Source organism: Antechinus flavipes, chromosome 4, assembly GCF_016432865.1.
Source record: "Antechinus flavipes isolate AdamAnt ecotype Samford, QLD, Australia chromosome 4, AdamAnt_v2, whole genome shotgun sequence".
NCBI classification, from domain to species: Eukaryota; Metazoa; Chordata; class Mammalia; order Dasyuromorphia; family Dasyuridae; genus Antechinus; species Antechinus flavipes.
In genome coordinates, this window is record NC_067401.1 from 473591125 (window position 1) to 473617815 (window position 26691).

The window sequence follows — 26691 nt, forward strand, 5'->3', positions numbered from 1 at the left end:
GAAGGAATATGCTTTTTATATTATTTTTTTTAACAAGGCACAAAAATGAATTTTTTTCTTTCTTTAAAAACAAAACAAAACAAAACATGAAGAAATCCACCACCAAACCTGCCAGAATAAGTGACTCTAACCCTGTCAGGAAGAGGATCTCTGCTACCCGGTTTCTCCCAAATGTCCAGATCGGTCGCCACTCCAGCCTCCCCCTCCCCCCCCCCCCCAACATAAGGTCTTCAGGTCCTGAGCAAAGACTCCGCAGGGCCCGACAGGGAATTCTTGGGCGACTGGAGGCATCCTTGGCCACGGAAAAGGCCCTGGGCCGCGGAGGACGCCGGGAGCGGGGCCGGAAGGGGCCGGAAGGCGGTCGAGGGCGCGCCTGGCGGGCGGCTCCGAGTCCTCCCAGGCCGCAAGTTCAGGGGCACTCAGTCTCTCCGGAGGGAAGGCGGCCGGGCCGGAGTCCCCGAAGTGGCGGGCACGCAGGGGGAAGGGACTGGACTGCGGGGAGCCTCCCGGGAGGCTCCTGCCCTTGGCCCGGGGGAACAAAAGCCAGCTTTTGTGCAGTGGGAGGCGGGGAGACTTCGAGACCCCCCCGGCCTTTTCCTCCGGGAGCTGGAAGTGGCTGCGGGTGGAAGGTAGGTGAGGCTCCCCCCAGCCCAGGATTAGGGGCCAGCCACAATGTGGGGGTGACTGCGAGCTGATGGTGACTGTCCGTGTGATAGATGGGGGGGGGGGGGGGGCTGGGGGCTGGAGAGTGGCTGTGTGTGTGTGTGTGTGTGTGTGTGTGTGTGTGTGTGTGTGTAGAAAGACAGAGTGGGAAAGGGAGGGAGATAGACAGAAGGGAGAAGGGAGGGAGATAGAGAGACAGAGAGGGAAAGAGATAGAGACAGAGATAGAAAGAGAGAGACAGAAAGAAGGGGGAAGGGAGGGAGATAGAGAGACAGAGAGGGAAAGAGATAGAGACAGAGATAGAAAGAGAGAGACAGAAAGAAGGGGGAAGGGAGGGAGATAGAGAGACAGAGAGGGAAAGAGATAGAGACAGAGATAGAAAGAGAGAGACAGAAAGAAGGGGGAAGGGAGGGAGATAGAGAGACAGAGAGGGAAAGAGATAGAGACAGAGATAGAGAGAGACAGAAAGAAACAGGGGCAGTTTAAAGGGGAGAAGGGAGGAAGCTAGACAGAGGGGGAAGAGAGATAGAGAGAGAAAGAGACAGAGATAGAGAGAGACAGAAAGAAGGGGGAAAGGAGAGAGATAGAGAGACAGACAGGGCAGTTTAAAGGGGAGAAGGGAGGAAGCTAGACAGAGGGGGGGAAGGGAAAGAGAGAGAGAAAGAGACAGAAGGGGAAAAGGAGAGAGATAGAAAGAAAGACAGAGACAGGGGCAGTTTAAAGGGGAGAAGGGAGGGAGACAGAGAGAGAAAGACAGAGACAGAAAGAGGGGAGAAAGAAGATAGAAAGAGAGGGGGGGTGGGAAGAAGGAGATAGACACAGTCCGAGGGAGGGACAGAGAGCCAGGGAGAGGCTGGAAGTGTGGCCGGGTCTGGGTGGGAGGAAGCTCCGGGGTATAAATACGCAGACACCGAGAGAGACATGGTTTTCCATCCGCTGTCCTGTGGGAGACACAAGCAGAGACCCTGGCAGGCTTTGCCGGCCTGGCAAGGCCCCCACCCCCATCATCCCCTTCCTCAGGGCCCCTCTCTGCTTCAGAGACCTTCTCTAAGAGCTGACGTCATACCAGTTACCCCCCTCCCCCCCAGTTTGCCCTCAGACTAGCGCTGCCCATCAGACTCGGACTCCTCCGTGCTCTTGGATTGGTCCTCGAAGGCCAGAGTGTCCCCTGCAGTGCCACGAGGCACCAGAGGGAGGGGGACATGGAAGCTTCTACCAAGGCCAGACTAGGGTAGGGAGATGGGGCTTTGTCCAGGGTGACAAAATTAAGGGCACTTGCAGTCCTTTGGCAGCTTGAAAACAACGGAGCTTGGTGCCAAAAGCAGGAAGCTCCCAGCCCTGAGACAGCCCCATCCAGCCCCATCCAGCCCCACTGGACAGAGACACGAGTCCCCGATACACCGTCATCCTCATTCACGTCCCAGGCCATCCCACAGCCTCGCGCCTCCATTATCGATAAAGCAACGCCCGGCCACGCCCAAATCCCCACAAATACATGGCGTGGGGGTTTCCTCCGCGCCCCGACCTCCTAAGGGAACGAACCGCGTGGCAAGGCCCCTCACTAAGAGGAAGGCAGACCCTGTCCCCGCCCCAAGCTCCAGCAGAGTCTGGCCTAGGCAGCGGGAATATGTCTGAGACCGGGGGACTCCAGGATGAAGGATGGGCCGGAGTTAACGAGAAATTTCTGGACGGGGGACGTGTTAGAGAAGCACGTTCCCAAGGCAACAAGACCCTCCTGCTTCCCAGGGGACAGAGGGGGGCTCAGCTGGAGAGAGGCGTCTGTCCGGGATGACCCTTCAGGCCTACAAGTCCCAGTCCTGCCTGGGAGCTGCCTCTCTGCCCTCCCTCCCAGCCCTACCTGGGCCAATCCTGCTCCGGTGGCTATCTCGTTTCCTCATCTTCCTCCTCCTCCTCCTCGCCTTCCTCTTCCTCCTCCTCCTCTTCCTCCTCTTCTGGGCGCCCGCGATTCTTGGACCCCTCACCCAGCTCAAAGTTGCCCTCGATGTCCAGCACCTGCAGGTGCACCAGCCCTTTGAAAGTGCTTTCCTTCACGGCTCCCACAGCCAGCTTGTTAAACCTGCACAGACCAAGAAGACAAAATTCAATTGGGCTGAATGTGACACCTTCAGAGACAGAATGGCAGAGTACACAGAGTTGGCCTTGAGGCAGGAAGATCTGAGTTCAAATCCACCCTAAGATACTTGCTAGTAGTATAATCCTGGGCAAGTCATTGAACTCCCTGCCTCAGTTTCCTCAACTGTAAAATGGGGATAATACCTCCTACAGTTATGAGGATCAAATGAGAAAATAATTCTAAAGTGTTTAGCACAGTGCCAGGCACATATCAAAATAATATATCAATAAATGGTTATAAAAAAGTTGAAGTGGGTTTTTTAAAAAAAGTATATGTATGTGTATACATACATACAAATACATCTTACATCTAATTATACAATATCTTATATACCAGGTATAAGACTTGGCTGACTAGCAGTTCATCTGAATTTGGGGGTTTGGGTGGACCACAAGGTCAACATGAGGGTCATAAAGCAGGGAAAAAAGGCTAATGAAATTACAGGCTGCATTTAGTAAGAGGCACGGCACTGACAAGGAGGTCAGAGCACATAGGGAGTGCTGTTTTCACTTGTGGCTGCCCCTTTTAGGGAAGATGATGGATAAACTGAAGATGGCGGCAGGACAACGGAGGGTTCGAGAGCCTGCCACAAAATGATCTGTTGGGGGAACTGGGACCGTGAAGACTAAAAGGAAGCCTGAGGAACCAGCTGGCTGCCTTTGAGAAAGATTGCCATGGAGGAAAGGCCTTGCCTTGGTGCTCTGGGCCCTGATGCCAGAACTAGGAAAAGCCGCTCAGTGTCGTGGGTGGGACGGGCCACCTCCTAATGGGCCTAATGGGCAAACAAAACCTAATGGGCCGGGCTGGGTGCCCTTGCTTGGTTTTGTGGCCCCCAGAACTCTTCAAGCACGGCTCAGACCGACTAGCTGCTGCCGAGCTCCCTCCCCACGCTGGACGGCTGTAATCCAAGTGTCTAAAACCGGGACGGGACTCTCCGGCCAGGGCTCCGTGTGCGAGTGACAGGTCCTTGGCCAGGGACGCCGGGCATCCCTCCTGGCTCTGACCAGTGTGGAGGGAGAGGGAAGAAACAGCCCCCAGGCATTTTCCAAGCCAGCGACCACGAAAAGCAGAAGAAGGCCCATGACACAGAGAAGACAACGTCCAAGGAGACGGAGGAGTCAGGGCTGTCCATCCCACGCTCCTGACCGGGAGCGTCCGCCACAGACGTACAGACCGTCAGCCTTCGATGCAAAGATCGGCCTTCGGGGCTTCAGCAGTGACACAGGATGAAAAAGGAGCCGTGCAATGGGCCATGGGATTGTGCTTCTAATTACATCCCAACATGGAGGGTCCTGATGGAGCTGCTGGTGCACAAGACCAACTGTCTGCCCACTTCAAGAATCACATCATCCCAGATTTACATCTGAGGGACTAAGGTCCTAGAAGTGGTTCCCTCATTTAACAGATGAGGAACTGAGGCACAACAAGGTTAAAGGGACCCAAGGACACGGTTACTAAGTGTCTAAGGCAAGATTTGAACTCAGGTTTCTTGCTACCCTCTAACTTCCCCAATGCCCATAGCCTTACAGCCAGTATGCTTTGGAGGTGGACCTTGAACCTGATGCCAGGGCTGGCCCTCCATCCGCTCTCCCCGGGACCCTCACCCTTTTTTGTGGCCAGGAACCCTTTGGCCATAAGGATCTCCTCTCAGAGGGTTGTTTTTAAATGCCCCAAACAAAAATCACAAGCTTACGAAGGAACCAATTCTACTGAAATAAAGGTGACATTTTCCCATCCAACTTCACCTGAAATCTGTCCATGGTCCTCCTTCATCTCAGGTAAAAAACAAACAAACAAAAAACCCCCCAAAAACTCTTTGAGTACACTAACTGCAGAAGCATGGAAATAGCAGATTTCTTATTTAAAACAGAGATTGGTCTAAAGGGGCAGGGTGGTATCAAGAAAACACGCCATGTGAGGAGATCCAAAATCTGGAACGAGGAAGAAGTGACTGAAAAGAAGTGGAGAGGAAAACCAGTATAATACTGTGGGAAGGGCCGGCTACAGACCACCAGGCCAGAGGGAGGAAAGAGGCTGAGCCCTGGAACGAAAAGGGTAGGGACAATGGAGGAACGGGTTGGCTAGGGCCTGATGTGCCCCCTAGAGCCGGAGAGAACAGATTTCACAGAATGCAAAAGAAGCTCACATATGGAACGTTGTTTTCTGATCAGGACAGATTTTTAGAAGAGATCTTGGTGAGACAGGGGAGGGGACTCAGGATCAACAAAGAGGATCAACTGGATGAAATTAGCTCAGAGAAGAAAAGACTCGGGGAGGACATCATAGCTGGCATCCAGTGTCAGAAGGGCTGCCACTTAGAGAGCAGAACCAGGAGCGAGGGGCAGAAACTGGGGAGAGGTCAATAGAGGGGAACTTCCTGGCTCGGAGCTGTCCAACAGTGAAAAGTGCTGACTCCTTGGAGAGTGAGGGGATCCAGGAGGCTGACTAGCCCTGCCTGGAGCTGTTCAGGGTGACGGTTCTTATTCAGACACGGGCTGGACTGGGGGATCTCCGAGGTCCCTGTCCAGTTCTGAGGTTTTGGGGTAAGACCCAAGAAACCCAGCTGGTTAGTAAGGCTGCCAACCTGCAGATCCTTAGGCTGAGGCTCCATTTTGTTTCTCCCACAATTTCACAAATGGGCCCATAATAGGGGCTGGGTAAAGGCTTGCTGAATCTACTCTTGGCTCTGGAGCCAACTCATCATGTCTCCCGAGGAAATGCAGCCTCCCTATCTTCCCCCGTAAGATGGGGACGATGAGTTCAGTAACCCTCTGATCTCTTCCAGCTCTGGCATCTTAGGTTGTAAGCTTCTGCCCACTCCAGTAGTCCACATTCTAGTGCTCTGTGTTAAATGAACTGAATCAGGAAAACCCTGGCCTGGGATCTGGGGGGCTCCCAGGGGATGTTGGAGAATAGGTACAAGGAGAAGTACTAGAGGAAACCCAAGGTTCTCTGGGTATGTTCTGGCCCTGCATCCTGGGCCCCGCCCAGCCTCCTACCTGAGAAAGATCCCCTTGAGATTGGGGGTCGACTCAAAGGCATTTTCAGACACGGAGCTAATCTTGTTGTTCTGTAGGTAGAGGTACTCCAGGGACTCGGGCAGGCCCTCTGGGATCTCTGTGAGCTGGTTCCCGGCCATGTTGAGCAGCTGAAGGGGGTATGGGGAGGTGGGGAGATAGATAGGAAGGGGTTAAGAGGAGAGGGAGTAGAATTTAATTCCTCCAGACTTGGAGAAGCATCAAGAATGGGGTGGGAGCAAGGCCACCACCCAAGCCCCAGAACCCCACCCCCCTGCCCCCACATGAGCTCCTAAGAAACAGAGCTGGATGTTGTGTTGTACAACAGCACCAGGGTTAGGGTCCCATTTTACAGAAGAGGAGGGGTCTGCCACCTGGAGCTCCCCCCCCGGATCCCACAGCTGCCAGTGTGAGAGCCTAGCTGGAGTGTCCAGCTGGGACTCAGGAGACCAGGCTCTATGTGGCCTCCATTCAGTCACTTCAGTTCACAGAGACTCAGCGATTGCCACCTAGATCCAAGGCATTCTGAGGCTCACAAGTTATTATAGATGAGAAAACTACCCAGGATCCCTCAGCCCAGCAGTGTCTAAGCTGGGATTTCCTCCTGACTCCAAGCCCAGCTTCTCATTCACCGTTCCACAGATCTGCCTGATGAGAGGGGAGACCGCTGCTCAAATAACGCCAAGAAGAGGGGCAAGCGTGGGAAAGCCAAAGAAGGAGATGGTCTGGCCAAGCAACGCCAGAAAAGTCAGAAAAACAAAATATAGAGAGAATTGACTCTAATTTATAAGAAATCAAGCCATTCTCCAATTGAGAAATGGTCAAAGGATATGAACAATTTTCAGATGAAGAAATTAAAACCATTTGTAGTTGTATGAAAAAGTCGTTATTAATCAGAGAAATGCAGATTAAGACAACTCTGAGATACCACTACACACTTCTCAGATTGGCTAGACTGACAGGGAAAGATAATGCAGAATGTTGGAGGGGATGTGGGAAAACGGGGACACTGATACATTGTTGGTGGAATTGTGAACACATCCAGCCATTCTGGAGAGCAGTTTGCAACGATGCTCAAAAAGTTATCAAACTATGCATCCCTTTGATCCAGCAGTGTTACTACTGGGCTTATACCCCAAAGAGATACTAAAGAAGAGAAAGGGACCTGTAGGTGCCAAAATGTTTGTGGCAGCCCTCTTTGTAGTGGCTAGAAGCTGGAAGCTTAGTGGATGCCCAACAATTGGAGAACGGCTGAATAAATTGTGGCATATGAATGCTATAAAATATTATTGTTCTGTAAGAAACGATCAGGAGGAGGATTTCAGAGAGGCCTGGAGAGACTGACAGGAACTGAGGCTGAGGGAAATGAGCAGGACCAGGAGATCATTGTACATGGCAACATCAATATTATGCAAAGCTCAATTCTGGTGGACGTGGCCCCCTTCAGCAATGAGATGAACTAAATCAATTCTAATGGAGCAGTAATGAACTGAACCAGCTACACCCAGAGAAAGAACTCTGGGAGATGACTGTGAACCACTACATAGAATTCCCAATCCCTCTATTTTTGCCTGCCTGCATTTTTTATTTCCTTCACAGGCTAATTGTACAATATTTCAGAGTCCGATTCTTTCTGCACAGCAAAATACCTATATGGATATGTCTACATATATCATATTTAACTTATACTTTAACATATTTAACATGTATTGGTCAACCTGCCATCTGGGGGAGGGGATGGGGGAAAGAGGGAAAAAATTGGAACAAAAGGATTTGTAAGTGTCAATGCTGTAAAATTACCCACGCATATAACTTGTAAATAAAAAGCTATAATAAAAAAAAGAAAAGTTGGAAAAATAATGGTCCTGTCCAGGAGAGCTTCCTGAAGTCACCTGGGCTGGGTCATGAGGGACTTTGGCAGAAAGAGGAGGACGCTAGAGGGGGAGGAGTTGATCTCCAGACTGGGGAGACTCTTAAGTTAAGAAATGGAGAAAGGGAGAGATGGGCTGTGGCGCAGCTCCTCTTGTTTCTGGGGATCTGGGGTAAGTCTCCTGAGGACAAGAACCTTTTTCCCTGCGGGTGTCCCTTCCACCGGCCCACCCCAGGTCCCATACAGAGCCGGACACACAGCCAACCCCCCAAACTCCTGCCGAATTGCTTTAAGCCTGTTTGGTTTCCTGGACTCCAGCCCCTGCTCATTCCTGTCCACTCTCGCCACCACGATCAGACGATGTTCCTCCAGCCCAGGGCTGGCCATGGCGCTCTCTGCTCGATGACCCTTCCTACTCGATGACCTCCCTGCTCGATGACCCCTCTGCTCAATAACCCCTCTGTTTGATGATCCCCCTACTCGATGACCTCCCTGCTGGATGACCCCCCTGCTCCTTCTGCCACAGATCAGACACAGACTCCTGCCTGGCTCTGACAGCCCTGCACAGCCTGGCTCCGGCCAGGGCTCGCCCGCTTGTGTAGCTCTCCTTTGCATGCTCTGCCGGCTCTCCCAGCCATGTCATCTTCTGCCCAGGCCGGCCCTCGCACCCAGAACACATCCCCTCCTACCTCTGCTTCAGAGACCCTCAGAAGCTCGCACATGGTCGGGCCAGCCTGACCCCCACCCCAGTTCTGAGTGCCCCAGATCCTTTTGGATAAACCCAACAGAACAGGGCTACTGTGCTCCGGAGACGGCACCTTCCCCCAAGGGAACGGAAGCAGCCTTAGACAAAGTCCATTGGTTTGTAGCCCCAGCACCTGACAGTGTCTGGCACACAGTAGGTCCTAATTAATGAGCGCTGAATTAGGCTGAATCCTGCTCTATCCTGGATGATCCCAGGGTCACAAGCTCAGAGAACACTGAGTCTACCCCCCAGCCCCCGCCTTCATAAGGAAGGAAATCGCACAGCCAAGGAGGTGGCAGGGACAGGGTTTCTAAAACTGCACCCATTCTCCTGTCTCAAGCTGGAGGCAGGAGGACCTGCATTCAAATTCTGCCCAGACCCTTAGGAGCTCTGTGATCCTGGGCAAGTCACTTAATCCCAATCAACTCAGAGGTAACAACACCACTAGCTCTTCCTTAGAGGGCAGCCGCAAAGCTCTGTGCGAGCCCGTATTCTAATGCTCCCATTTTACAGGGAGGGAGGTTGTCCAAAGCCACGTAGGTAGGATCAGCGGCAGGACCTGAACGCGGATCTGTGAACTCCAGAACCAGAACTTCTGACCCGATCTCCCCCCTGCCCCCACCCCGGCGGCCTTCTCTGACACACTCTGGGCTGCCCACAATACTCAGCATTTATCAAGTTCCAACTCTGTGCCAAGGATGGCAGTAGGCCCGGGGGGTGGGTGGGGGAGCAAAAATAATGCTCCCCCTGCCCTCGAAACACAGATCCCAATGGTGGCTCCCCTCCCACCCCCACTTCCCATGTAGCTCAGGGTGGGGCAGAGGAGGGGGGTCAGGAGCAGCAGGAGCACAGCGACTGCTCAGGGCCCCGGCTGGGCGCTCGGGGTCAGCCCCTCCCGTCCCCCACCCCACGAGCCGAAGAGCAGGGAGGGAGGTTGTCCAAAGCCACTTAGGATCAGCAGCAGGACCCGAATACGGGTCCATGAACTCCAGAACCCAGGGCCCAGAGCCCTGACCAGCTGCCTCTGAGCTGGCCACCAGGGGAGCGGCCTCCCAGAACCCCAGGCCCTGCACATGCAGGCGGAGCAGAACCGGGGTCGAGAGGGGCCACCTGGCAGAGGGCCCAGCGCGGTGCTGCCCCGGGACACTGGGAGGGAGGGCAGAGCCCGAGCCCCGGGGGTCACAGTGTGGGGACCCGCACCCTCCCGCACATCTCACGAGGAGCCGTGGAGCAGAGAGCTCAGGCATGGGGAAGAGAGCTCAGATAGTTTCCCAGGGAGAGGGTGGGAAGCCCCTGGGGCTCCTTCCCGCCTTGACCCCCAATCTCTGACTGTCCCCTCAGATGTGATCACCAGTGACCATGACCTTGTCCGGCTTCCCCTTCCCAGGTGAACAACACAAGTCCCCGGCAGGAGGCCCCGTTCTCCAGCCCAGGCCGCAGAGGGACGCCGGGCCAGGAAGCCTCTGGGTCCCCCCGGAGCTCAGCCGCTCACCGACCACCGTCCAGCTCCGTCAGGGCCCAGGCCCCTCTGGCACCAGCCTTAGGGAGCCGAGGCCATTTCTACCCTCACACTGAATCCCAGAGGAGACCGCGAGGGCCCTCCCTGCCCCCTCTCTCCCAGCATGCCCCAGGGCCCAGAAGGCCACCCATGATCTCCAGCAGCGGAGCCCGGGCACAAGTAGACGTGGCAAGACAGACGGCAACGTGTTAGCAAGGAGAATAACAACAGCGGATTTTCCATAGCCCTTTGAGGTTTGCAAAGCACTTTGCGCGTGTATCTCACTTTATTCTCACAGCCCTGCTTTTATGAGCCCCATTTTACAGATGAGGAAATCGAGGGTCAGTGGAGTGACTCGCCTGCAGTCACACGTCTCACCCGCATGTCTGTGGGTCTCCTCCTTCTTCGGGGGTAGGGATAGAAGATCTGAGCCCCTAATTTAACCCACAGAGAGAACCACCAACATGCACCCTCCCTCCAGCACCGCGGGTCAGCAAGATCTTCTGTGATAGATGGGCTCTGGGCGCCGGCTCGGACGCCGAGGTCGGGGGACTGGCCCGAGCTCGCCGAGCTAGGATTCGAACTCAGCGCTCCCTGCCTGCTCACGCTCTCCCTGTGTCTGTGTAATATCGTAGGTAATGTGCACCCCTGGGCGCGACTTCCCCATGATAAAAATGTGTCATGCTCTGTTTCCTAGACCTGGACACATTAGGAGGGTGAAGGTGAAGGAGCGGGGGCTGGGTGGGGGGCACAGTCCAGACCCTCCCCATGCCCTTGATATTCTACTACAGGTTATAAACCGGATCAAGCAAGTTGGCCAGTGCAGAGAACTGGGGCCCATTCGGGGTCCGAAGGCCTCCGATCCCAGGTTGGCCAATTATCAACGTGCCCTTGTTACAAGTCACAGATTTCCGAGGGCCCCGGTCTCCCCCCGACCCTCCCGGGCTCCCCGGCTCTGACCCCCAGGCCTCTGCCAGGCCTCCGGCTGTGGGCCCAGCGGTACCCAGCGGTACCCGGCCCCGAGGCTGGAGGGCGGCCCAGGTCCGCGGCTACTGCCCGGCTCTAACCCCCAGGTCCTGTGCACCCCCAGACCCCTGGCTGTGGGCTCAGTGGTACCCGGCCCCGAGGCTGGAGGGCGGCCCAAGTCTGCGGCCACTGCCCGGCTCTAACCCCCAGGTCCTGTGCACCCCCAGACCCCTGGCTGCGGGCCCAGTGGTCCCCGGCCCCGAGGCTGGAGGGCGGCTGGCCCCGGGCCCTACCTGGAGGCTGGCGAGGTCGGCCCAGGTCCGCGGCGGCACCGCCCGGCTGCTGAGGCGGTTGTTGGTGAGGTAGAGCTCGCGCAGCTGGGCCATGCCGGCCAGGGCCCCGCGAGCCACGGCTCCCAGGGAGTTGCTCTTCAGCTTGAGCACCTGCACGTTCTTGGGGAGGCCCAGGGGCAGCGTCTGCAGCAGGTTCCCCGAGAGGTCCAGGGACTTGAGCAGCCGCAGCTTGCGGAAGGCGTCGCGGTGGACCTGGGGGCTGGTGATCTTGTTGTAGCTGAGGTTGAGCTCCTCCAGGAAGTAGGTGGTGGCGAAGTCGTTGCGGGCGATGCCGGAGATCTGGTTGTGCAGGATCATGAGGGTCCTGACCCTGCGGGGGAGCCCGCCCGGCACCCGCTCCAGGACGTTGTTGTACAGGTGCACTGTGTGCAGCTTCTTCAGGCCCTGGAAGGCCAGCGGGTGGATGCCTTTGGCCTTGAGCTTGTTGCTGTGCAGCAGCAGGTACTCCAAGTTGCGGATCTGGGTCAGCACGTCGGGCCCCACGCTGCGGATGGCGTTCTTCTCCAGGTGCAGAAGCACGATGTTGCGGGGCAGCCCCGCGGGGATTTCCGACAGGTTGTTGCTGGACAGGTCGAGGTACTCGAGGCTCGAGAGCTTCCTGGGGGAGACAGAAGGGAGACCGAGTCACATCGGAGCCGAGTCCCAGCGTGGATGTAGGGGAGGGAGGGGAGGGAGGGACAGCGCTGCTCTCAGCCTCCTCGCAGGACGTCCAGGCCTGAGTCCTTTCCTGGTGACCCCGGCAAGGGCCTCCTCCCGCCAAGCTCCAGGCCACGCTCTACATTGCAAAGAAGGCAATTGTGAGGCCTCACACCCGTCAGACTGGCTAGAACGACAGGGAAAGATAATGCGGAATGTTGGAGGGGATGTGGGAAAACAGGGACACGGATACATTGTTGGTGGAATTGTGAACACATCCAGCCATTCTGGAGAGTAATGTGGAACTGTGCTCAAAAAGTGATCAAACTGTGCATCCCCTTTGATCCAGCAGTGTTTCTATTGGGCTCATACCCCAAAGAGATACTAAAGAAGGGAAAGGGACCTGTATGTGCCAAAATGTTTGTGGCAGCCCTGTTTGTAGTGGCTGGAAGCTGGAAAATGAATGGATGCCCATCAGTTGGCGTTGGTTGTGGTGCATGAAAGTAATGGCATATTATTGTTCTGTAAAAAATGATGAACAAGCAGATTTTAGAGAAAGATTGACAGGAACTGACGCTGAGCGAAGCGAGCAGAACCGGGAGGTCACTGTGCACAGTAACAGCGAGATCACGTGATGATCAACTATGAGAGACTTGCTTCTTCTCAGCATTCAGGGATCCAAAGCAATCCCAGGAGACTTTGCGCAGAAAATGCATCTGCAGCGAGAAAGGAACTGAGGAGACTGGATGTAAAGCAGCACGTGCTGTGCTCACTTCTTTTTCCTTTTTCCTCCCTCTCCCAGTTTTCCCCTTTTGTTCTGACTTTTCTCTCCCAGCATGACTCGTAAGCATTTACGTGTTAGTGTTAAAAGTGGGGCCTCGGGCTTCGTCTTTTTGCCTCTTGAGGCCAGTGGGCCCCGGGTCTCTCACAGCCGGCGGCCCGTGCCCTCCCGAGCTGGCCCAGCTGCCCGACAGCTCCCACCAGAAGGGCTGGATTAGCATCCAGGGCTGAAGTCGGTCTACTCTCCACCAAACCCGCCCCTCATTCAGACTCCTCCAAGAATGATCCGGATTCACAAACAAATCATCTTCAGCTTCTTTCTCTCCCTCAGGTCAAGTCAACAAGCACCTGCCCACTTAACCAGGCCTCCCCTCTCTGGTCTAAGCGGCTGCCAAGCGTGGTCTGGTCCATTCAGTTCCACACGCTCCCGGTTCCTTCCTCCTTCCCTCTGCTCAGCCCCAGAGGCCCCCACCCCACTTCAGGCTCTCACCCCCTCACTCCTGGGCCACAGCCTGGGAGGTGAGGAGTGGGCTGAGCTTGGTCTCTTTTGTATACGAGGAGACGTGTCTCGACAAGCCCTCGGTCACACAGCCAGGAAGCAGCAAAGAGGGCCCTCTAATGCAGGCCTTTAAGGGCCCCCAGCCATCTCCTCTGCTTTGTCACTCCAGGCTGCTAGCCCCACTCCACCTCTCAAGCCCCAACCTTCTGCCTCGTCCCACTTTCCTCCAACAAGGCTGCTTGGTCCACGTGCCTTCTCCTCCCCTCCTCACCCTAGGGGCCGACAGAGTCCAGAATCCTCCTTCTCCCGCCTGCAGCCAACTTCTCTGAGGACGGGGAGTTACTGGAAATGCTGGAGTCTGCTGGCGGGGAGCCCCACCGTGGCCTGACGGGCCCTGGTCCCAGCTCTCCCAAACAAGCCCCGGAGGTCAGCAGCAGGCCGGGGACTTGGCGCCCGCCCCGGGCCTTCAGGGAAGGACTGGCTCCGGCCACGGTCCCTCCAGCTAAGGCAGGGGCACGGGGGGACGACAGATTTCTCCCCTTCCACCAGCATCGCGGCCCCCCTCGTGTACACTCTCTGAGGCTCCCACCACGGCCCGCACGTTACACGTGAGCAGATGGCGCTGCCCGACGTGTGCCAAGGGCTGAGTCTGGGTCACATGGCTCACGCCTGACCCCAGGCCTTAGTGGGTCGGCCCTGGGGGAGGGGCTGGGCCCAGCTGGCCAGCGGCTCCTTGTGTACCACAGGCCTCTCCCAGAACAGGAGGGGAGGGAGCCCGAGAACATGGCGCTCGCCAGGGGCCTCGTCGCTGACCCGACCTCTGAGGGGGGCGAGTGGGAGCAGCTGAGTCAGCTGGCCTGGCCTTGGCCCACATCCCTGATTCTAACACCGGGGCCGGGCCAGGGAGGCCGGAGTTCCTGACCAACAGGGGCTTGCAGGAGAGCACACAAGTCACAACAGCACTGAGCCTTGGTTTCTCCCTCTGTAAAATGGGCTAATAATGTCTACACTAGCTCCCTCCCCTGAGGCCCGAGCAGAAAGCTTCGTGGGCCCCATCACCGGTGGCTCCCTGCCCTGTGGGGCTGCAGCCTTTGCCAGAGCGCACGGACAGCACTAGCTCACCTGCTGAGAAGCCCATCTGTGAGGGGTCGTGAGGGGGATGGGAAAGTGTGCTGCCGTTAATGGCCAAGGTCCGGACCCTCAAGCTCATGGCTTTTCCCTTAACAGGGGGCTTCCCCAGGAGAGGGCGGGCCGGGCCCGGGCAGGAGGCTCACCAGAAGGTCTCGTTGTCCATGCCTTCGTTGGTCAGGTAGTTGTTCTGCAGGTAGAGCTCCCGGAGGCTGGTGAGCTCGCTGAAAGCTCCGGGCGGGATCTTCTCCAGCTTGTTATTCTGGGGGGGGGGGGTGCGGCGTGAGGGGGGGCCGGTTCTGGGGGCCGCCCGAGCCCAGGAGCCTTAGGGACCCTAGCAAGGGAGGGAGGAGGGCGGTCCTGGGGAGGGGGCAGGCTCAAGAGGAGGAAAAGGGCCAGAGGCCAGGCTTTCGGCCCCCAAAGATGGGCAACCTCACCCAGCCGGCCCCATGATTAATCAACTTTCTTCAACTTTGTTCTTTCTTGGACCTTTTACCTTCTGGTTCTCACTGACACTCGGCCCCCTCCCGATGATTCAGCCTCCCGGCCTCCACTGCCAGCCCTGGCTGCCCCTGCTCTCATTGCTCCCTCCCCGACTCACGGGATGAAAACGGGAGGAGGGGGAGCTGGGACACCCCCCTGGCCACTTGTGAGCTGACCTCTCTCCCTCACTCAGTAATTCCTGCTGCTTCAAGGCTCTTATCTCCAGACCAGGACCCGCCCTTGCCTCCCCAATGGGTTCCATTCGTGGCTCACAGTCCTCCCCCCAGCTCCTGCCCCCATCTCAGGGGGCTTCAGGCTACAGAGCGACCCCCCCTCAGTGTCCCTCCTCATCCCACCCCAGAGGCCCCACTGCAGACCTCACCCCTGCCACAGGGGCCGCCTCCACATTCAGAGCTCTGAGCTCTGCCCTTGTTGCCCCTGTTCTCTGCCACCCCCAGCCCGCCCCCTGACCCCTGGGGCCTTTCCCAGGTCGCCCTCTGACCCCTGGGGCCTTTCCCAGGCCGCCCTCTGACCTCTGGGGCCTTTCCCAGCCTGCCCTCTGACCTCTGGGGCCTTTCCCAGGCCGTCCAGCCAGCCCGGGCTAACTCCCCAAGGCTTGGTGGCCACTGTGCCCTTCTCAGCATGTCCCCAATCCTTCCCTGCTGCCCCAGTCCTCGGTCCCTCCCACCAGGGGCCGTTTCTCCTCCTCACGTGCTGCTGGGGGGACCCTGAAGCTGCTCGCTGGGCCCTGTGGACCCCTCCCTAAGAACCCACCCCCCACGAGCTGTGGCCGCTCTCCTGCCTCTCCGACCCCCCTCTGAGGAGACCCTGCCTCGTGTTTCACTACAGAATGGGGGCTCCCTGGGAGCTGCACCCCCCCGCTCCTGTTCCTAACCCCACCCCGGCAGCCTTTGGCCCCCTCCTCCAGGAAGGCCTCTGGGCCCCCCCCGCCCCTCGCCGCCATCCCCAGGCCCCCTCACCTTCAGGTGCAGCTTGTACAAGGCCCGGGGCAGGTTCTTGGGCACGTACTTGAGGAAGTTACTGGACATGATGAGGATCTCCACGTTGCTGGAGCCGTTGAACATGTTGTCTGGGAGCCCGGCGTCGGCCAGCTTGTTATTGTGCAGGTAGACGGACCTGGAGGGTGGGGGCGGGGGGCTGCCTGAGGGAGGCCTGGCTCTGCCCCCCAGGCTCACCTCCGGCCCCCCAGTACCCCTCCCCCTGCATAAACGAGCACAGATTTGCATCAAATGCATCGGATGAATGAAGTGCAGTGACCTGCATGTGGGCGACATGTTGGACTCGCGCCCCACAGACTGTTTTGTGTGGAGGGAGAAGGAGGGGCCTGTGGGGGGCTCAGTGACACGTATGAAAAGGAGATGTTGGGGGGTCGCCCCTTGAGCCATTCGAGGCTCCCGTTCCGAGCCAGCCCTAAATGGAAGGGGCTACGGCGGGGGCAAGGTTCCCTCCCGGAGGGGGGCCCCCACTTGTCCGGGACGAATCCCTGCCCAGATAAAGCCAATGAGCCGCCCCCGGCGCCCTCTCCTCCCAGACGCCGCCGTTCACCCTTGTGGGCCGGGGCGACCCCAGAACCCAATGCCCAGAGCCCTGGAGCCCGGCCCAGCGCGTCCGTACAAGCCCTGTCAGTGCGGGGGGGGGGGGGGGGGCGCGGGGGGGCACATCCAGGCTTTGCTCCCTTGGGGTCCCTTCAGGCTGGGGGGCAGAGCTCCTCCCCCTCCCTGTCCCTCCTCCCCAGCCTGGACGTCGCCCTCTCGGGTAGCGCCTCCCACTGGCCAGGCTGAAGCGGATCCTTGGGACGGGGGAGGAGTGGGTGCAAGGGAGAAGCATTTATTAAGTGCCTACTACATGCCTAAATACGGCCGGAGCAGCAGGGACAGCGCCGCTGTGACCCAGAGCCCAGGGAGGGACCAGTCAGCCTGGGCCGGCGGGGGCCGCGTCCTCCCGGGGAGGGCTCCCTGCAGCCGCAGGGACAGCTGGGAGGGGGCGCGGGGGGCTGCCCGCCTGGGTCGGGCCTAAGCCGCAGAGTCTGGGGGTGACCGAGGGTCAGGGCGAGCAGTGAAACAGGCCCACGGCGATGGGGGGGAGGGGGGTAAGAAGCTCCTGACTTCCTGCTGGCGCTCCTGCCTCACGTGGTCCCAAGGAAACCGTCCCCAGCACAGGGCCCCTCCCCCCCGACTCCGCAGGCCGAAGAACGGTCGGTCGCTCAGCGTTGCCCGTCACTTCCCGGTGCCAGACGCCAGGCCAGGCCCCCCGGGCGCCCCCCCCCCGCCCCGTGCTGCCCACAAGGGCCCCCCCAGCCCCCGCCCCCCCACTGCCACGCCCCTGCACCACTCTGACCTCTGACCTCAAGTTTGGCTTCTGGCCGAAGGTGAGCCCGTAGATCTTGGTGAGGAAGTTGGCGGCGAAGTCGGCGCTGACCAGGGCGCTCGGCAGGAACCTCGGGGCCAGAGTCAGCTAGAACGGGCCGGCGGGGGCGGGGAGAGATCAGAGACAGAGGTGAGGGACGATGGGGGACAGACGGGCGGACAGAGACAAGCAGGCGGGTGAGGGGACGTGCAGACGGACGCCCGGACAACTGGACGGAGGAGGAGGCAGATCAGAAACACGGGCCGGCCGCGGCACCGAGCCCTCCCCCATCACGCTGGCAACGGGACGCCGGCTAGAGCACGTCCCGCCAGGCGCCGGGGAGGGCCCTGGGTGCTAGCTGGCGCTGGGACGCCCCCCCAGGCCGGGCAGGGAGGGGCTGATTCCCAAGCCCGCTCCTCTGAAAGTTCTTGGCTCCTCCTCTGAGCAATGGATTGACCGGCCTTCCCCGGACCCTGTCCCTGTCCCTGAAGCTTGCAGCTCCAGGGAAGAGAGACCCCCCCCATCCCCACACTTGCCAGGCTCATTGCCCCTCCCCACGGTCTCCGTCCCCTGCTGACTCCGTGGGACCTCCCCTGGAGACCCCGGCCTCCGTTGGCCCCACCCCCCTCCAGCGTTAGCCTGAACCACGGGACTTTTCAGTTTCCTTGAGTCCTCCTGCTTACAGAACTCACTGACAAGGTCTTATTTGGCGCCCGCTCTGGGCCAGGGGCAAAGGGCACCAGGAAAGGCCAAAGGTCATCCCTGCCCTCGGGGAGCTCATGGTCTAAGGGAAGAGACAAACCGTGTGCGCGCGTGCACATACATAGTGAGACATACATGCACATACACACACGAGACATACATGTGCATGCACACACGAGACATACATGCACATACACACACGAGACCTACATGTGCATGCACACGAGACATGCATGTGCATACACACACGAGACATACATGTGCATGCACACACGAGACATACACACACACGAGACATACATGTGCATGCACACACGAGGCATACATGTGCATGCACACATGAGTGTGGGACTTCACGGCTTCAGAGCACGTACGACCAGGAGAGGAAGAGGGACCGGGATGCAGCGAGGGGGAGGGAGGCTACGCTTGTGTCCCCGAGGTCCCCAAAGGCCAGGGGGGCCCCGACGACGGCGCTGGGCCAGAAACGTGCAGAGTCCCCCCCACATGTGAAGGAGCATCAGAACTAGAAGGTTCCTAGAACCAGGAGCTTCCGCTTATTTCACAGAGGAAGAGATTTGGGGAGAGGCCAGGACTGTGACCCCTCCCTCCCCTCAGGAAGACCCTGCAGGACCAGGCATGGGGCAGAGCCCAGGGACCTGGGCCATCGGTGCCTTTTCTGCCCCCCCTACTCAAAAATCGCGAGGGAAGGTTCCGGCTCCTCCCGCTGCTGGGGCCCTTCCCAGAATTCCCCCAGAGCTCTCAGCCTTGAGGGAGCCCAGGGGGCCCCAGGCCAGCTTTCCCTCGGAGGGGAACCAGCTGGGGAGAGGGGAGCTCAGGCAGCCCGGCCCCTGCGGCGCCTCATGGCTAACGAAGCGCAGGTTCTAACCTGGTCCCCAGACAGCCAAGCCCCAGTTCTTGGCCCCGCGCTAGACCTGGGGCCTGGAGGGAGACGGAGCACTCTGGGATCTGCAGGAGCCCCTGCCCCTCACACGCCCCCTCTCCCCCCCGCCACTCCCCCCCACTCCCCCCTCACACGCCCCCAGCCTACCTTATTGTTGGCCAGGTACAGGTAGTTCAGGTTTGTGAGCTGCTTAAAAGCCTCCTCCGGGAGCCCTTCAAATAAAGGAACCAAGACAGATCAGCACCTTGGACAGAGGAGGGCGCTGGGGCAGAGCCAGGCCCACGCCTCCTGGGGTCCTGGCCCGGCATTCAGGGCTCCTCCACTGGGCCGGCTCAGGCCTTCCGGCAGCATCTTCTCTTACTGCTTCCGGTCTCAGGGGCTCCTGGAGCCCCGAGCCAGAGGCGGCCGGGCCAGAGCTCTGCTGAGGGGCCACGAGGTGCGAGCTCAAATCTCTGCCAAACCATCTCTGAACCCTGATACCTCCTTTCTACCTATCATCCCCACCAGAAGCTCGGGCTCTATCCCAGAAACCACCTCTGATAAGTGCATTTCCCCATTATCTTGCCCCAGTCCAAGCTTCCAGCTCAATCTGGGGTCAGGTCCACCCATGATTCCTGCTTTATGGTCTGTCTCTGTCTCTGTGTCTGTCTGTGTATGTGTGTGTGTGTCTCTGTCTCTGTCTCTCTCTGTCTCTGTATCTCTATGTCTCTGTCTCTCTCTGTCTCTGTCCCTCTGCCTTTCTCTCTCTCACACCCCACCTTCTCCAGTCCCCCCCAATGTATTCGCTTCCCCATTAGAAGCGAAGGTCTCTGTGAACTGTCCCGATCATTCTAAAAAGCAGCTTGGAGGCCCCTTAGCTCCTCCATCGCCGCCAGGCCCAAACCCCAAAGAAAGAGGAAAAGGAGCCGTAGGAAAGAAAAGCTCCTTCCTGGAGGCAAAGGCCTGGGGACCAAGCGGACGCCTGTCAGTTGGAGAAGGAAGGTTTCAGAGGAGTCTGGGAAAGCGCGGGAACTGCGACAGGAGAGGAGCAGGACCAGGGGCACAGTTCATGCGATGGAGTAAATACGGCCATAAATGAGCAGCTCTGAGAGACCCGGGAGCTCGGACTGACGGTGACTAACCCCGGTGACCAGGTCACTGGTCAGGACCCGACCTCGGATGAAGACGGAGCTGAGGGGTCAGGGTGGCTGCATCTCTGGACGTGGGCGGGCGGGGTTTATTTGGGGATTTGTCTTGCTCGACTAGAAATAGTTATTGCAAAAGTTTTATCTTTTTTTCGAGAGGAAAGGGGTCCAAGGGAAAGAAATTCTCGTAAATTGTAAGTTCTTGGAGAACAGAGACCGCCTCACGTCCTGTTTCAGTCACCAGCACTTAACGCAGCGCCTGGCTCAGGCACTAAGTCATTGGCTACAACCTCGGATCAGTCCCAGCTCCCCCAGGACCCGGAGGATACTGACAGATCAGTCCCAGCTCCCCAAGTAGCCCAAGGGAACTGAAGGACAGGAAAAGCCAGGACCAAATTCCCCAGCTCCACCTGGGAGACCCTCACCTGTCCTCTCCCACTCTGCTCTCCGGGCTCCCCAGCACATGGAGCCCGTCTCGGCTCTGCTCCCTCCCCGCGTCCTGGCTCACCGTGGGGGGGGTGAGTGGGTGCTGCCGCACTCCGGCCCTGACTCCCCGGCTGCTTCCCCAGGCCGGGCACAGAAGGCGCCCTCCAGGCGAGCACTCGGCCCCGCCCCTCACGCCCTTCCCCTCCCCCGCCCTGCTGAGCTTCTTCCTGATGTCCTGTTTATAATAGGAAGTCGCCTTCCTCAAGTTCTCGGGCGCTCCCAGAATCCCCTTCTCTCAGGCCCCGAGGACAGAGGCTGCGAAGTTACTCTGGTCCTGCAGCCGAGGGGAACAGGGCCCTCTGAGGGGAGCCTTTGCCCAGGCTCACAGAGCTCTGAGACAGAGGAGCCGGCAGGATCCGAACCCAGCCCCAGCATTCTTCCTCCTCAGCAGTGACCAGAGAAACTCCCCGGTCAGGGTCTCTAACGAGCGTCAGCAGGAAGGCGGCCCCGGTGAGCGCAGAGCTGGCGCTGGGAGTTAGGAGACAGCCCGGCTGGGCCTGACTGGCCGTGGGCCCTCGGGGGCAGCTCCCTCCTCCTGCCCCCCCGCAGCGTTCCCCGCAGGGAGAAGCCTCTTTCTGGGCACTGGGGCAGGAACCGGGGCCGCCCGAAAATTGGCCACTCTCCGGCTCAGGGAGAGGAACCGTCCAAGGTCACGGGCAGGTCCTGACCCCAGGCCCCGATGTCTCTGGGAACCCTGAGCTTACAGGAACCCCCTTCTCAGCTCTTTAAAAGCCTCTGAGAGAGCAAGGGAGGGAAAGGGCGGAAGGGCCTGACACGTGGACCAGACCTGGGACTCAGTTTTCTTCTCTGTAAAATGGGAGCAGGTTCCCTTAGAACTCATGGGCTTCCTTTTCTTTCCCTTACCCTTGGAGGCCCTTATGAGGACTGGGAGAAGTAATGTGGAAATGCCCTATGGAGAAACTATAAATGATGGGAGAGAGGAGAGAGAGGGGACAACAGCCACGCTAGAGCACTGCCCTCGGGAGGATCCCGGTCTTAGGCTGAGTCAGAGGGAGCGGCCGGAGCAGGCAGAAACGGATCCAACAGAGACGAAGGTCAAATGTTCCAAGAGCGGTCAGAAAACCTAGATACTGGGAGCTGGTCAGGGATCTGAAGAAGATCTGGGGGGCTTAGTGGGCTGACAGCTCATACCAATCCAGACTGGGAGGTGGCCGTCGAGAGAAGCCATTCAATGTTGGGTACATTAAGCAAGGCCCAGGGTCCGAGAATAGGGAGGTGACGGTTCCGCTGCCCTGGGCCCTGCCAGACCCCATCCGGAGTCCGGGGCTCGCTTCTGGGCCTCCCATTTTGAGGAAAACCATTGATAAGTTAGGAAATGCCCAGAGAAGGGCAACCTCCCAGAGACTGTGGCAAAAATGGCCGGGCCTGTTTAGCTTGGGAAAAGAAGCTGCTGATGGCAGAGGCGGGGGCAAGAGAGGGGGCAGAGGGAAGGGCAAGAGGTGGGCAAGGGAAGGAGCAAAGGCGGGGCAGTAGCAGAACTAGCCAAGAGCAGGATGGCTCGCCCCAGGAGAGAGGAAGTTCCCCATCACTAGAGAGAGAGGTTCCAGCCCAGTCTGGCTGACATTGGGGACCCCAGGGACCCCCCATTCTGCCTCTCCTCCTCTGGGCCTCTGCTTCTCATATTAGGGCTCTCCGAAGAGATTCCCTACTCATACCTGCCGAGTGCCTGCCTCCCCGACCCGGAGAACCAGCCCCTTGCCCTGAGCCAGTGTAGGCTCCCAAACACCCAGGGTAGCCACAGGGGGCCCCCCAACCGAGGCTCACCCCAGACACCTCACCGCCCGCATCCTACACTTCCAGCAGGTCTCCACTCCCCTGCCCGGGGCCCCCTCACCTCGGGACGTCAGCCGGTTATTCTGAAGGTTGAGGGTCTCTAGCCTGTGGAGTCGTGAAAGCTCATCGGGGTAGATTTTCTCCAACTGGTTATTCTGTGGGAGGGGAAAGGGGGGTTACACGCCAAAGGACAAAGCTCCCCAAGGCCGCCCTTGTCTGAGCCTCGTAGTGGGACTCGCTGGGGTTTCCCTCATTCCCGGGGATGTTATCACTGGGGCATCCCAGAGAGCTAAGGGGTGGGCAGTGGTCGCTGAGCAGTAACGATGGGAAGCCCGACGGGGAGGCCGACCGGAGAGTCCCCTGCGAGCGCTTGTGGTGGAGAGCCATGGAGTAAAGCACAGTCCGACATCCGGGACTGCGGGAGCAGGAAATGTGGGGAGCCACGGACCACCCTTACCCCAGAATGAGACTCTCCCAGGGAGCAGGTTGGGAGGAGAAAGAAAAATCACGAGTTGTATGCAAAATGTCTTACCCTGTGGGTCACAACCCCCCTGGGGTCTCATAACCGAATGTGGGGGTCATGAAATGAGGATTTATTGTCAGCATATGGTTTGTATATCGATTTCATGCACCCATTACCCAGAATCACACAAAAATTTCCCTCAGGGGCAGCTAGGGGGCGCAGGAAAAAAATTTCCCTCAGGAAAAGGGGTAGCAAGTGAAAAAAAGTTTAAGAAGCCCTGGTCTAAGGCAACCCAATGTGGATGCCCAGGAAACTCAGCCACTGACTTTTATTTGGAAAACCAAGTATAGGAGAGAGAAATAAGGGCAAACACCTGAGAAGCAAGAAGGCACCGAGCGTTTAAGGAGCACTTATGGCGTACCAGGCCCTGTGCTAGGAGCCGAGGATACCAAGCCAAAATTGAAGCAGCCCCTGCCCTCCGGAGCTTGCTCTCTGCTCCAGGAAGCAATTGCGAACGTCTGAGGGTCTCCACAGGAATATACAGGACATGCTCATGGTGGGGGGGGAGGGGGACCCGGCCTGTCCCGATCTAAGCTGAGCAGCCAAAGAAAGGAGAAATTCTCTAGAAAGCAGAAGGAAGCTCCTATTCAGGCCCAGAGATGGCAAACAGAAGATCCCCAGGAGGGGCAGGAGGGAGAGATGTAGCCTAAGGCAGGAAAGAGGCTGGAGACCATCATGAAGGACCCTAAGCTGCATTTCGTGCTGGGGTGGGGATTTTAACCTGACTTGAGCTTCAAAAAGCCAGCGGGCCGAGTTTGGAGGGATCTGGGAATTTGGAGAGGAAGCCCATTGCTTCTTCCTCAGTAGAACCGATTTCCTCTGTAACCCTATGCATCCAACTTCATGCATTGTGGATGACGAGCAGGATGGCGAGCCTGGAACTGATGCAAAGGAGAACACGGCAAGGCTGCGCGACGTCCAATTGTCAGTGACTTAGCTATTCTCAGCGACACAGGGATCCAAGACAACTCTGAAGGACGTGACAAAAGACACCGCCCGTCGCCAAAGAAAGAACTGGTCGATGGAGTATAAATGCCGATGGAAGGATACTTTTTCTTTCCTTTCTTTATTTTTCTTGGGAGAGGGGGTTTGTCTGGGTTTTCTCTCACAGCATGACAATGGAAATGTGCTCTGGATGACTAGACATGTGTAACCTATGTTAAATTGTTTTCTTCTCAGTGGATGGGGGGAGAAGTCAGGGAAAGAATCTGGAGCTCAAAACTCAAGGGGGAAAAGGTTCTAAAGTTCTTTTTACATATTATTGGGGGAAATAAAATATTAAATTTTTAAAAATCATTATTTCTGAAAAAAAGGAGCCATAGACTTCACCAGCCTGACAAAGGGATTCGTGACACAAAAAACATTAAAAATCCCTGTCCTAAAAAAAATTAGGAAAATCCTGGAGTTTATTGAGAAAGATGATAGATATGCACTTTTGAGAGAACACTTTAGCAGCTGGGTCATGGACGGATCGGATGGGGAGAGGCTGGAGACAAAGAAGCCCCTTGGGAGACTAACGCAGTAATCCAGGACCTGAATGAACAAGGTGGTTGTATGAGTACAAAGAAGGAGACAGAGGTGGGCGATACTGTAAAGATAGAATCTAGAAGAGTTTAGAACAGAACAATTTGTACAAAAATGGCAATACCAAAAGACAAACCATTTCAAAAGGCAAGGACGTTCTCATCCACTCAATGACCAACCACAGTTCTAGAAGAATAAAGGTAACTCATGCTCCCTTCCCTCCTGATAGATTGCAAGAGCAGAGACTTTGGGGGGTAAACGGGGAACACGGCCAAGGTGGGAATTTGTTTTGTTTAATTAAACAAGTAGGTCCCCGTGAGTGCAAATAATGAATCACCTGAAGCAGTCACATTACGTGAATTTGCACGGCATATTTCCACTCATTAGAACAATCAGCAAATTTATAATTTTGAATGGTGTGAATTAGAATACACGGAACCACTTCACGGGACTCAATAGCTGCACTAATTAGAACCTCGATATACGTGTTTGTAACAGGAGTTATGTTTTACTTGCTTTGTCAATGGGCTGGGAGGCAGGGAAGGAAAGTGAGGATGTGAAGCTGAAAATAAAAAGAAGACTTGGCAACTGATAGGATGTGAGAATGAAGATGAATACACAAGCACTGTTATTACCATAAGAACAGACAGTCATGATAAAGCTCAGAATGAGTGAAGATGTCAAGAAAAGCTAAATATAACCCAAAAATGGACACTTGAAATGATCCTGAAGGGAAAAAAAAGCTGCAAGAAGGAATTGCCAATGCTTGGGACGATGATAAATGGCAACAGAGAGAGGGTAATGTTGCTCAACTCTTAATTTGGGGGGAGATTTTCCTCTGCCAAGGAAAAGATTCTCTACATAGGAAATAACAGAACCCATGTGATCAATAGGAGCTGGCGCCTACAATGAATTAGGAGATGGTAAGAAGCACTGAGCAACCCCTGATGAGTTCAAAGGTCGTTTGGTCCAGATGTACAACATCATCGGAGTGTGAAAAAACCAGCAGATGGAATGGACTTCCCTTTCACGATAACTGGGACGTTTGCCTCTTTCCAGTCAATCAAATCAAACTGTAGGTCAGGGAACTTGACTTAAATTCTTGGGAAATGCAAGGATGAATCATTAAAGTAATGATTTGTGATTATCTCGAAAAGAGAGCAGGGATGGCTGAGAGCCAGTCTAGCTTCATCAAGAACAGGTCCTTCCAGACTGACCTCATGTCCCTTCTGGAAAGGATTAACAGACTAACAGATGAGGGGGATACTGTGGATCTGATTTATCTAGAGTTGAGTGAAAGAGTTCATAAAGCAAACTACAGCCTGGGGAATAATAAGGTTAGATGGATTCAGATCTGGATGGATCCAAATAGGATATACTTAGAGAACCCTAGAAAATCATCCAAAAACTTACTGGAAACGATTCACAGCTTTAGCAAAATTGTAGGATATAAAATTAAACCCATGCAAATCATCATCATTTCCACACATTACTGACCCATCAGCAAAAGATAGAAAAAGAAATTCCATTTAAAATGATTGTAGACAAAATAAAATACTTGGGGTCCACCTGCCAAGACAAACCCAGGAACTTTGTGAACACAATTACAAAACACTTCTCACACAAATAAAGTCAGATCTAAACAATAGGGAAAATATTAATCATTTGGGGCTGGGCCAAGTTAATAGAATAAAAATGACAATTCTGCCAAAATTACTCTACTGGTTCAGTGCCGTATCAATCAAACTGCCAAAACATTATTTTATAGAACTAGAAAAATTAGTAACAAAATTCATCTGGAAGAACAAAAGGTCAAGAATATACAAAAGATGTTGGCTTAGCAGTACCAGACCTAAAACTATATTATAAAGCAGGAGTCCTCAAAACCATTTGATATGGCTAAGAAATAGAGTGGTGGATCCGTGGAATAGATTAGTTCCACATGACATAATAATCAGGGCCTGTAGCAGTCTAGTATTTGATAAACTCCCAAACTCCAGCTTCTGGAATAAAAAACTCACTATTTGACAAAAATTGCTGGGAAAACTGGAAAATAATATGTCAAATTTGGCATAGCCTACATCTCACATCCATACTAAAATAAGATCAAAATGGACGCATGATTTAGGCATAAAGGATGATACCATAAACAAATTCGGAGAGCAAGAGATTATTTACCTATCAGATCTTCGGAGGAGAGAGGAATTTATGACCAAAGAAGAACTGGAGAACATTATGGAAGGTAAAATGGATAACGTTGATTCCATTCAATTAAAAAGATTTCATACAAACAAAACCGACAGAAACAAGATTAAAAGGGAAGTACAAAGCTGGGAAAAAATCTTTACAGCCAGTGTTTCTGATAAAGGGCTCATTTCTCAAATATATAAAGAACTGTGTCAGATTTATAAGAATATAAGTCATTCCCCAATTGATCAATGGTTTTCAGATGATGAAATTAAAGCCATCTATAGTTATATTGAAAAAACTTCTAAATC

The 26691-nt window shown here is 55.9% G+C and overlaps 1 protein-coding gene across 1 annotated transcript in view; it reads right to left on the reverse strand.

The window, feature by feature from the left end:
* PODN (podocan) overlaps positions 1-26691 on the reverse strand; it is a 41706-nt gene continuing 15015 nt past the window's right edge. The window contains exons 3-11 of the mRNA XM_051999673.1: positions 22208-22301; positions 18890-18954; positions 17138-17247; positions 15753-15909; positions 14436-14551; positions 11187-11844; positions 5797-5945; positions 2522-2740; positions 1-1604 (exon numbers count right to left, since the gene is read on the reverse strand). Coding sequence (XP_051855633.1) covers positions 2545-2740; positions 5797-5945; positions 11187-11844; positions 14436-14551; positions 15753-15909; positions 17138-17247; positions 18890-18954; positions 22208-22301 — 1545 coding nt within the window. The 3' untranslated portion in view covers positions 1-1604; positions 2522-2544. The remainder of the gene's footprint in view (positions 1605-2521; positions 2741-5796; positions 5946-11186; positions 11845-14435; positions 14552-15752; positions 15910-17137; positions 17248-18889; positions 18955-22207; positions 22302-26691) is intronic.